This window comes from Chiroxiphia lanceolata, chromosome 10, assembly GCF_009829145.1.
Source record: "Chiroxiphia lanceolata isolate bChiLan1 chromosome 10, bChiLan1.pri, whole genome shotgun sequence".
NCBI lineage: Eukaryota > Metazoa > Chordata > Aves > Passeriformes > Pipridae > Chiroxiphia > Chiroxiphia lanceolata.
The window spans coordinates 13,114,713-13,127,169 of record NC_045646.1 but is presented as its reverse complement, the minus strand read 5'-3'; the positions used below and the strand labels follow the sequence as shown (position 1 = coordinate 13,127,169).

The following is a 12,457-nucleotide window of genomic DNA, read 5'->3' as shown; positions in this document are numbered from 1 at the left end:
AGTATAGCAATATAAATTAATACAATTAATTTTAATCCAGTAAAATAAAGTTGAGCAGAATTATTCTCTGTATTCCCTTATGTGTGAACCTTTTGATAACTGTAGCTTTACAAGTCAAACATGGGATACCTATAATAGCATTTTCTTAAGGGAATGGTGTAACCCTATACACAAGGTTTTGGCATTGCTTTTAACAGACCGTGGGCCTCATGTTACTTGCCCTGGCCTGCCCAGAGCTTTGTTTTATCTTGTCCAACTCTACCACCAATTATGTATAGACCAGGTGACTCACCCAACTTGCCTGGCTTTTACTCAGCTTCAGAAAACTGTGTGAGCTAGTACCTACTTTTATAAATATTTCTATATATAATACACACACAGTTTATAAATAAATATTTACTATATATATATATTCCATAAATAGCATACACATGTAAACCCATTTGTTGTTATATCACACAATTGTCCAAAGCTAAGTAAAAGCTGTACATAAATACAAGCACGTGCAAACACAGACTGGATGTACAAAGAAGAGTCTGTGTCTGTGCATGTGGTACCTAATAGATACCAATAACAAGTGGTTATTCTGTAGGGAATGAATTACCTATGACCCCAGAACAAAAAGCTGCATAGAGGAGACCAAGCATAGCATGACAGCAGAGGCCTTGAAAACAGAGAGGTATCAGAGGCCTCAAGACTCTAAACAACTCATCAGCTGCTAATTACTGGTCAAAGGAAACCAACCTTGAGAACTGGGCAAAAAAAGTCTGGGGGACAACAGAACAAAGAACAAGCATCCAACGTGTATAAAACACACAGTATATACACGGAATTAAACTGCAAAGTAAAGAAGAAAGAGTAAAGCACAGAATATGTCAGCAAACAACAACAATCTCAACAATACACAACAGAAAAAGAAACCATTAACATAGCACATCTCCATGTACCAGTCAGTCTCCCATTCCCTGTTCTTCCCTGGTCATATTTTAATATGTTCTGGTTTTCTAACAACTATCAAGCAACTCACTCTAATTTTGTTACATGATGTTGGTTTCAGGCTTCTGATACTGAACCTTTAATTTATGGTATAGAGGGAAATAATAAAATTTCATTGGCGTTTACTATTTATCTACCTGAAACAACACTGTAGTTGAGGTGAGTGTCAGTCTCAACGTAACAAGCGATAGGACAAGAGGAAATGACCTCAAGTTGTGCCAGGGGAGGTTTAGGTTGGAAATTGGGAAAAATTTCTTCACTGAAAAGGCTGTCAAGCATTGGAACAGGCTGTCCAGGGGAATGGTTGAATCCCTGGTAGTATTTAAAAGACTTGTAGATGTGATCCTTAGGTATGTGGTTTAGGGGTGGACTTGGCAGTGCTGGGTTAATGGTTGGACTTGATGATCTTACAGGTCTTTCCAATTTAAACGATTTGGGGGGGGCAGGAGTGGGAGTGTTTCAAAAATTAAAAGCATTCCTCTGATGATCACAGTAACCTACTGTTTGTGGCCTTTGCATTTTTACACTTTAAGCATCCTGACCATTTGTGGGTTATAGATGGTTTTTCTTAAATAAAAGCCAGGAAATTCCACACAAGCTTAACATTTCTTGAACTAAAACAGTTACATGTTTACTACAACAGACTGCACTGGACACTGGACATGTAAAACAGTGAACTGTTGCCCTTACATGATATACCACACAAAGTTGTAAACTGCTACCACAATGTATGTGAATTTAACAATCACATTTGTATACACTATATTAATAGTATCCTCATTTTAAGGTTTCCAGTTCTAATGTAGTTAGCAGCTTTGTGCATGAGCAAGAGTTAATTTAGGAAGCTCATGTCTGTTTTCTGTTTGCTCGTTTTTTATAAACTCTAAATTCATGTTTTGCATTCTAAAATGCAAAGGAGAGGGATCATATCATCCCTCAGCCTGCTGGCAATTCTGTGTCTAACACAGCCCAGGAGACTGCTCAGCAGACTGTTCACCACCTTTGCCCAAGGGCACAGTGCCTGTTCATTTCAACTCAGTGTCACCAGGACCCCCAGGTCCTTTTCTACAACACTGCTTTCCAGCTGGGTGACACACAGTACATATTGGTACAAAGGATTGTTCCTCCTCAGGTGCTGAACTTTGCACTTCTACTTGTTGAACTCCACGAGCTTCCTGTCAGCCCATTTCCTCTGCCTGTCGAGGTCCCTCTGCACGGCAGCAGGGATTTACATGCTTCAGCTCCATAGTTAATCCTGCACTAACTCAGTGAAGTGTTCCTTTCTGATACATGTTCAACAGCTAAACAAACCAATTTCAGCCAAAGTCAGCAAACCACTAGATACATTTGCATCTATGTACAGATTTTACCACACAAAGCGTTTCAATATCAGCTTGTTCAGGAGAACCTCTCAGAGCCACCACCCTCCCTCAAGCTTTCAAGCAACCAAGAAGCTTATGAATTTCCTCAGAAATTGATTTATTCAATTTAGTATTTCACTTGAAGATCCATCCATGTGAGCAATTCCTTTGACATCTCTCATTGGTCTGCCTCTCCTCAGACATTTGTTCATCCAAATAGGGCACATGCAAATGCCCGTGTTTGTTTATGATGTTATCCGTATTTGATAAAACAGGTCTGTTAAGAATCTGACTCCCTGTATGTTGTCCAGGAAGAGGTGTCATCCCATTATAAATTAAGTACTACTCTAACTCAAGGAGGGGGAGGGAAAGACATCTTCATTTCCTAGGGCTTCCTGCCAAAGCACTGAAAACTTAAGTCTTAAAACTACTAGAATGGAAAAAAAAAAAAAAAAAGGTCAACATGCTATTTCAGTTCAGAGCAATTTGAGATGTATGGTATCTGCCAAATTCTTAACAGCTCAACATAATGAATATATAGACAAAACATAGAGTCATGATCACTGTCAGAACAGGCAAAAGATTCTGCCAACACTACAGACTTTCATTCTTCGCTTGCAAAGCAACTCCTATTAATTCCAAGGAAGTCTCAATCCTGCGTGTTTACTACACCTGCTATAACAGGCTAAGAATATCCATTTAACACACATAAACCATGACTTGAAAAGTGTATGATTAGTGATCCACAAGAAAACACGAACACCAAGAAAAGCTTCCTATCCATTTACCAAGCCAATGACCAGAGTTAAGTAAGTACTCTGAGTACTCGCTGTTTGTGTTGTGTAACGGGTTGTGCATCTGGTCAAAAATAAATATTTGCATTCACACCAGGATGAAAGTGAAAACCAGCCTCATCACAAGCCCTGTAAAGCCCCTTTCAGAGTTTGTTGTTTCAGGGTCTATTTCTTCTTTAAAACTGCCATGTGCAACTAAGACTTCTTAAAAATTAAAGGAGCAACTTGTGGTGCAACTTCCTCACCACACGGGTTCTGTTCTTCAAGATCCTTTGCCAGAAGCTCTAGCATCCAGCTACTGATCCTCAGCCCTTTCACTTGTTTCAGTAACAGTGTCCTACCCTTGAACATCCTTTCTGCACATATTTCTTTGCTTAACTCAAATTCCAGATGTTATTTTCCACTAACACAAATTCTCCTTACTTGGTGCTCAGCTGAAACTGCCCTCATCTAACCTCAGGCCTAATTGTTTGCTTTTTATTCCTCTAGCTTTTTACACTCACATAAATTCAATTCCTTGCCAGCCTGACTACTTACACTTTCCAAATTGTTCATTTATATTTACCTCTGTTTACTAATCACTCCTTCACCATATCTTCATAGAACCACTGAATGCATTACAGTGGTAAAGACTTCTGAGATCATCCAGTCCAACCTATGACCCAACGCTACCATGTCAACTAGACTAAGTACCAAGTCCAGTCTTTCCTTAAGAAGTCTTTCTTTCACATTGCCTCTTTCCAGTTTTCCCTCAGGAACCCACAGAGTCTTCTCCTACATCCAGAATTAAAGTAGGAAAAACCTAAAAAAAAAATAGAGTCATCATCACACGGACAAAAATTGACACAACAGTCTTCTCCTGTGATACTTTTTGATTTGATGTCACCTCATGCGCACTTAGTCATCAGCAAAGCCTAAAAAAACCACCAAAAAACCCAAAACAAACAAAAAACCCCCAAACAAACATGAAAAAGAAAAAAAACCCAAACAACTAATACAGAAACTAAAAATGAACTCCTAGCTACCCCCCCCTCCAAATATCTCAACACCAGTTGCAAAGCAGCAGCCAGCATAACAATGTAACTTTTTCTTAAAGGGATGTATTTACTACTGTCTTCAGTGGTAACAAAAATCTGTCAGGGACAAAGGATGTGTTATTATTGTGTAGTATGTCCCCTAAATAGTGTCAGTACAGGACTGAGGAGGTTTCTCACCAGATAAGTGCATTCAAAAAAAATCAAACTAGTTTTAGGATGAGTTTACTCAGCCCTCCAAGTAAACTTTCATACAATTGCACTGTTTGCTTAGATGAGACAGCACAAGCATTGGTGTCCTCTACCTACAGAATGTTCAGGTTCCACAGTAATTATGTGACATGGTGGCAACACAAGGCTGGGTGTGACACACAGCAGCACCTCCTCCAGCACTAACACTCGTACGTTTCCTGCAGCCAAATTTTAACACAAGTTTCTGAAAACCACTTAAATCTGCAATGCTTTTGCAATTTGCCTTCAAGTTTTCCTTACTACACCTCTGTCTTCAGCCAACCTTCTAATTTCAATCCAAGTCAGCTTTTTTGAGGGCATGGCTGGGAAGATGCTTGCACATGACAAGATTCCTATAAAAGCTTTACTGAAGCACTCTAGAGCCTCCTGTAACTTGGAGAAAGAACACAAAGCTAAGGAGGTTATTCCAGTGTCAGCCCTACACCTTCTGCAGTCTCAACAAACTTGCAAATTTGGCCTAGTTATAATTCAGGAAGCCATCTGTGCAAGGAGACAAGTCAGCTGCTAGAGTTCAGTTTCTTTGAAGATTCATTCCACCTGCACCAAAACAAGCACCATCCCTAAAATACAAGCAAACCAGATGCACAGGGGCCAGGTAGCATTGCAGCTGCAGAGCTGAACAGGATGTTCAGCTGAGACCACCATGGAAGCAGGAATAAGATTAGGACAAGTATCCTCTCTCATACTTTCCCCCTTCCTCTACATTGTACCCAGCACTGAAGCAAATCTTGAAGGAGATTAGGAGCAAAGCCAGGAACACAGCAGCATGGGAGGAGATAGGCATCAGAACCAGGGAAAACAGGTGAAAGAACACAGGAAACTAAGTGGAGCAAGAAAAGGACAGAAGATAAACTTCCTCAAAATCAGGAAATTATATGAATTATTCCCAGCTTCAACTTTCTTTTCAGCCCCTGGATGAACAGCAGAATTATTGACAAAGTTTTCTTGTCAACAGACCCTTTCAATGGTAACCCTGTGAAGAGAATACTGTAATTGATAAATTCTACAGTGCAGCTATTCAACACTGAATAAACAGTCAGTGCAATGACCACAAGGATAAACTTTTGCTACAATGCTATTTATCTGCATACCAGTAGCTACTCAGCTTACACTAGTCTTACTTGCTATTTTAGGCTACCAAAAGCAGCACCTAATCCCAAAAATTCAATACATTGCCCTGTCACCATGTACATACACTTAATACAGCATGGAAAACACTTTAAAAAGCAAGCAAACTATCAAACTGCACTACATACACATAAAATAGTAATTCTTTAAAATGGAGGCTCAGTGAGACTGTTTCACTCACTGTTAGGTTCCTTGGAGAAGAAGACATGAAGTTCTTCCAAAAACTGGAACATTCTGACATTTGGACAAACTGCATGGCAGAAACATACTGACAATGACTAAGTTAACACTCCAGTCATCCAGACACCAACTGAAATGTTTTATCCTCCCTCCATCTGGATGAAAATAATCAAGTACTTAATTACCTTTGAAAATACAATCCTAGGTCAAATTTCTCTAAAACCAACCAACTTCTGTTTAAATTTCAAAGGAGATCATAGCAAGCATAACCTATATATCCTTAGGAAACTCATCCAAAAAGCTGACAAATACCTCAAAGTTGCAAGGATTATACTGCATGGATATTTCAGCCTCAAATATGAGCAAAGATGTTGTATTACAGAAGCTGCAATCTGGGGAAAAAGTCACAAAAATGCAGCAAGAGTAAAATTTCAATGTGAAAAATTAGCATCTGCAACAATTCCAGTGTTACAGAAGATCCAATTCTCCCTAAATCTTCCTCTAAAAAAAAATATTAATAACAAAAAACCTCAACAATATTCACTGATTGTCTAACCCGATCCTCAACTTATTGTCAAAATAATTTCTGGATTCTTAATGTAAATATTATTCAACTGAGCCTGAAAGAACTCCTGCCAAAGCCTCTGAAAATGGGAAGGCCTGAGCTGATTTGCAGTTAACTGTGTCATCATGGCATATGCTCTATTAACTAACTACATTGCTGAAATAAAGGCTGGTATTCCCCAAAAGCAAGTACTTTTGGTTTCAGTTCAAGAGGAGCTTCTGCTTTAACTGTGTTTGATTTCAATTGAGCCAGCAAGTATACAACAAGGTGGCTGATTGAGAAGGATCAAGAGGAGCAACAACATCTACAGAGATGCCACACACAGCTCAGAGAGCTGAGGCCACATGCCATGGAGCAGAAATGTGGTTAGTCCACTTCAAAGGGTACCAACTTTGAGCAGTGCTGACCCAATCCAGCCTACTTCAGTCTAAAATCTAGAGTTCAGAAAGCCAGTGTGGACAGAGATGAGAAATCTGCAGAGTATGTTTTATATTCCTAGAATTTTCCATCCCAGTCAGACTGCTGAGAAACCTGAACAAAGAGTTTACTTGATGCAACCATCCATTTTTTTCAAAATTTTCAGAGATGGGACTTCCTATTTTGAGGTTTAGAAATGTATTAACAGCATTTTTAATATACTCTGTCCAATTCATAAGGCTAATGAATCCAAACTATGGTTAAAAACACTTCATGATTACCAGAGGGAAGCTGTGAAACCACTATATTTTTAGTTCAAGATTTCTCACACTGGATGTTTAGTGCTAAGAAGAGCCAGTGCATAAGCACAATTCTCAAGGCAGATCTTCGTGCAAAGGGACTCCAATTGAAATAAATGAGATTGCTTACACATAAGAAATTCAACACATTCAACTTTCCCTACTCAGATTTGCTATTTTACAGTAAAAAGTCTGTATATGCATAAATACAAAATAACATAGATATAAAAAACCCCACCCCATTTTAGGCAAGAAGGGCAGCACAGCCAACTCCATTGCCAGTGTATGTAGAGATTTCTAGATTTCCCTTTTTCTGACAGCTGTGCAAATGGAGTAAGTTATTGTCAGAAAAAGGAATGTTTTTGACGTAGCAAACTACCTCATGTTTCTAGCTATAGCTATAATACTTTTAATTTTAGAAGACTATTTTAATATGGTCAACCACAGCATGACACCCATTAAAAGCAGACTTTAATTAAGCAAAACCATTCTGTGTATAAACATAAGTCTGCTTCACGTTTTTCTCTCAGGAGTGTTACTTACGCATGCCAGTGTTTTTCTTCCTATATTTTCAAGAAGATAAATATATTGGTACCTTTTCAAGAACCTGTAGCTTCCAGAGAAGGTAAGAGAGAACCTCAACTAGAAACAGAACTCATCAGCAGAATTATTACCTCATTATTTGGGGAAAAATACCAAATACTTTATCAAAGTGATCCCATGGTTCTACATGTAGATATCTTCCTTTGGTCTCTTAATAAACTGACTCACCTTCCCAATGATCAGAATATCAATAACAAGCCATTTTAACTGCCCCCAAGAAGTCATAAGCTAGAAAAGAAAAGATACCACACATTTCTGAGCCTCTACAACAGGAAGTTTACATGAAATGGACACTATTTACCTATTGCCTCCACAACAGGAAGTTTACTTGGAATTGCACAGGCTGTTTTGAGGAAGTCATACTTAGTTACTTTTGTTACTAATTTGAAGTTTACAGTTATCTCACTTAAAATATAACATTGTTGCAATGTCGCTCTTATGGCACCGGCTGTTCACACCAACTGGTTACTGGTCTAATTCAAATCATTTAAAGCCATAATTTAAGTACAAGGTCAAGCTAGTAGATTGCTGAACTAAAATTTTATTGATAGAACTAAAAGGAGAGGACAACATAAAAAAAGGCTCAAATAAGTAATACTATTTATCCTTCAGCACTCCAATGGAAATTTCAAAAAAAAAACCACTTTAATTTCTTCATGTGTATCTAAATTCAGGAAACACTGTTAAAATCAGTGTAGCTTTCAGGAATACTTAATTTCCTCCATTATAAACCCAAAGATATATTTCTGTGCATAAAGTAATTTCTATTTATTGCTTGAAAGAACAGCATTTGATTGCCAAGTCAAAAATTATACTAAAAAAGATACAAGAAGTTGACAGCAGATCCTGACTGCAGCCTTCACAAACCCACCAGACAGTCAGGTCTTGGATACAGTGCAGTAACTTGGCAGAAAAAGCAGAAAATAATGGATGAAGTTTGGTTGTAATTTCTTAGTATTATTTTACTAAAAAAAAAAAAAAAGAAAAAAGCCTTAGAAACTAAAAGTAGCACACTTGCTAGAAGAAGTATCTGTAAGAGAAATAACTTGGTATAGTTGAGCCAGAAATTTGCTGTCAGAACAGCACTGGCTATTTAAGATGAGAACACATCACAACTTCTCTAAAAGGCACACTTAAAATTCAGTCATGAAGCAGTAAATGATGGAGTATTTCAGGTAAGCCTAACCCACAGCTCAACTGAATACTTCATCCAGCATCCTCCTAGAAAGAGGACAAGCAGGAGCAGGCTCAAGGCCTTCCCAGTGACTGCAGCCATCCTCCAGATCATATCTTTTCCAGGGAGTCCTCCCACTCTTCATGGTAGACACATCATAAAAAAGATGTTTCCAGGAAAACAACAGCCAGGAGCAGCCTGCCATGGACAAGAACTCCCCTGATGTATTTCCACAGAAAGGAGCAGGTTAAAGGAAAAAGACCCAAGCTGATAGCATAAAGTGCTTGAAAAGTACCAGCCTTCTGACAAATGGCTTGGGAATATATGCATGCACACTAATAAACAATCATACAGTGAGCCAGGAAATGCAAAGTTAATGCAACATGCCCAAGAAGCTCTTACTGTGCACACAGAGATGAAACTCCACAAGAACCAGGGGCCCACTGCTGTGACATGCAAGACCAGAAAACAGGTCATGGAACCCATAAAGGTAAAAACACATTCCTGTTTTCTGCTCTTGCAGAACAAAGCCAGCAGACATGAGGTTGCCTGCTATTTGAAGTTTACTACTACTAGGAGCAGAGTTATAAACAATGAAGATTTGTATGTGGATAGTAGAGGAAACTACACCTTGCAGATTTGAATGTCAAAGGCTTATAGACTGGTATCTTATTCAATGAACGGGAGAAAAGAGTACTGCATGGACCTTAAACACCTAAAACAAACCCCAAAACACACACATACACACACCCAGAACAAGAAAAATTATAGCCAACATTGAAATTTGCTGGGTAAAAACAACAGTCTGAGGCACCAATGAGTGAATTCTGTTCACTCATGGCCCCACAAAGATGTCTAGCTCTTCACCATGGAGTTGATTAGCATCAACTGAGTATTGAAGAGAAATCTGGGGTTCCTTTAAGGAGAAGATCCTTGTTATTGACCTATTTTCACAACTATCTTTTATGAACTTGGATGATAAGAAAAAAACCATAGCACAACTACTGACTTCTGAAAACCTGCAAAAGACGAAATAAACACTCCAGAAGAAAACATTCCACATGTAGCAATGCATGTTTATGTTTTGCCTGGCCCTGTGTTTTCACCACAACATAAAGACACTGCAGCACTATGAAGGAAGATGCACACCCCTACAACGCTACCCATTCACTGAGACAAATTACAAATATAGCTACAGTGTTTGTCATTAGTACCCTTCACACACTGGTTACTTTGTTAAAAGACAAAGATACAGAACCAATTTTATTCTTGTGGGTAAACTAACATTAGCTGTCATAGAGATAGTGACAATCAATCAAGGCAAAACCACATCTCACTGCTTCCCTGCAAAAGTTTCCAAATAAACACAGGATTCTGCAAGTTCTATTTATGCTGGTTTTTTTCCAAATAGACACACAGATAATTCAAAATTATATGCAAGTACTTTTAAGAACTTACAGGAACATTTTAACTCAAGTACTACAAATACTCTAAACTGAGGATCAGTAGTGCTTTCACTACACTTGAATATGGAACAAAAGAGAAAAGATGTCTATAGTAGTCTCTGAAGCATTAGAGGTTTCTTCTCATTTACTTTAAATTAAATTTGCACTTCAGTTATACACTTTGTGATGTTTTTAGAGATTCTTCTGTGGGAATTGCCCAAGTCCTACCCCAGACTAAAAACATTTCAATCCATTCATCAGTCTGTTATACATGGACAAAAAAAAAAAAAAAACCAAACAAAAAAAACCCCCTCCTTAGATATCAGGTGAACAAAAATACATGAAAAAACAGGTTAAAGTAATCTACATGTCTAATATGTCACAGAAATAAAAACTGCACCACAGTTTGTGCCAGTCAAAGGCCTCAAATAAAGTAAGTGTACGTAACAAGTGAACTGTTGATCTGTAACAGCACGTGTGTTACTATGCAAAACAAAAACACAACGACAAGAAGCACATGGCTTCTATCGTAAGGGCAAAATATCTTTTTCCTTTTAACACTACAAGTGACACCACAAGCAAGAACTGGCTGGCTTGCGCACAAACTGAAAGAAGTCAGCCTTTACCTATCAACGCCTGGAAAAGGTTACTTTGGAAGATGCTGATGACACGCTCGATGGAGTTCCGCAGCTGCCGGTCCTCCGCCTGGCTCAGCTTGGAGCGGTATTCCTCCAGGAGGCGCAGGGCTCGCTGGGTATCTGCAAGCGGAGACCAGACACACACCGCTGACCCGGGCGCACGGGGCAGGAGCACCGGGGATGCAACAAGCCCCCGCGCCCGGGGCCGCCCCAGCTCCTTTGTTCGCAGCCGGGAGAGCGCGGGCGGGACGGTGCCCTCGGCGCGCTCGCACCGCCCGCAGCCCGGCTGCTCCCGCCGCCCCCCGCCCGCGCGGTCCTGGCCCGTCCCGCCGCGGCGGCAGCAGCAGCCGCTGTCACCGGGGCTGCGGCGGCCGCGGGCGGGCGGCGCTCACCTTGTTTCCTGACGGGCATCGCGCTCCGCGCCCGGGGCCGCCCCGGGGGCTCCGCCGCACAACTCCGAGCGCGGCGCGGGGCGGCGCGGGGGGGCGGCGCCCCCTGCCGGCCGGGCGCGGGGGGGCGGTGGCCGCCCCGCCGGACCCACCCGCCGGGTGAGCGGCTCCGCGCGGGGCTCTCGCCGGCGCCGCCGCGGCGCCTCGGCGGGACACGGGGCGGCGCGGGCCGGGCGGGACAGCGCGGTGCGGGGCGGCGCGGCGGGCCGGTGGCGGCGGCGCCGGGGCGGGCAGGACCGGAGCGCTCCCGCCGCCTCCCGCCCGCACCGCTCGGAAATTCCAAACTTTCCAGTCAAAATGGCGGCCTGGAGGCAGTGGGGAGCGCGCCCCCCCCACGTGACCGGGCCCGGCGGGCGCCCAATCAGGGCCCGGCGCGGGGCCGGTACCTTGGCGGCGGGCGGGGGAGGAGGCAGGTGAGGGCCCCCCCCGCCTTAAAGGGGCCGCCCCGCCCCGCCCCGGCCCGGCCCCGCGTGGAGCCCGGGGCCGCCGCTGGCACCGGCGGGACGGGGCGGGAACGGGGACCGGGACGGCAACCGGGACGAGAACAGGGACGGGCGAAACCCGCCCGGAGCGTCCCGGGCGCTGATCGCCGTCCCGGGCGCGCCGCTGGCGGTGCCCGGGCTGTGCTGCGGGAGGGCGGGGCGGCCCCAGGTGTGCGCCCGTACCTGCGGTACCTGTCCCGCTGTAGCTGCCGGAGTCAGTGGGCAAAACCGGACCAAAGGGCTGTGCTGGCTCTGTTGCCGGGCACGGAGCGGGTCGTGCTGTGAACACGCTCGGGCAGAGCCGCGTTACCCGCAGGAGGGCACGGGGCAGGCAGGAGGACACAGGTACCTCACAGACCGTGCCTGCCAGCGCAATAAGGGACTCACGGAGCACCGGTATCCACCCGTTGCTGGGTTGTTTTTTTTTCCTTCAGTCATCCTGGCAAAGAAGAGGATGAGGAAGAAGGGCTTACTTGAAGGAGGATAAAGAAATAGCTTTGCTGCAGTTCACAGGGGACATAAGGTTAGCATGAGGACATCGTGGGAGAAAGCACGAAAAGCCTTGCTCGTCGGAAAATTTAAGGAATGGGCCGTACAGGCTGACATCAGAGACTGATCAGAATCATGAAAGTTACTTTCT

The 12,457-nt window shown here is 42.7% G+C and overlaps 1 protein-coding gene across 22 annotated transcripts in view; it reads right to left on the bottom strand.

The window, feature by feature from the left end:
• The window catches only part of DLG1 (discs large MAGUK scaffold protein 1), a 143,523-nt gene extending 132,177 nt beyond the window's left edge, over positions 1–11,346 (bottom strand). For all 22 annotated transcript variants that reach the window (XM_032698414.1, XM_032698416.1, XM_032698421.1 and 19 more), the window contains exons 1-2: positions 11,279–11,346; positions 10,875–11,006 (exon numbers count right to left, since the gene is read on the bottom strand). In XM_032698414.1, coding sequence (XP_032554305.1) covers positions 10,875–11,006; positions 11,279–11,297 — 151 coding nt within the window. In that variant the 5' untranslated portion in view covers positions 11,298–11,346. The remainder of the gene's footprint in view (positions 1–10,874; positions 11,007–11,278) is intronic.
• Positions 11,347–12,457: the final 1,111 nt, after the last annotated feature.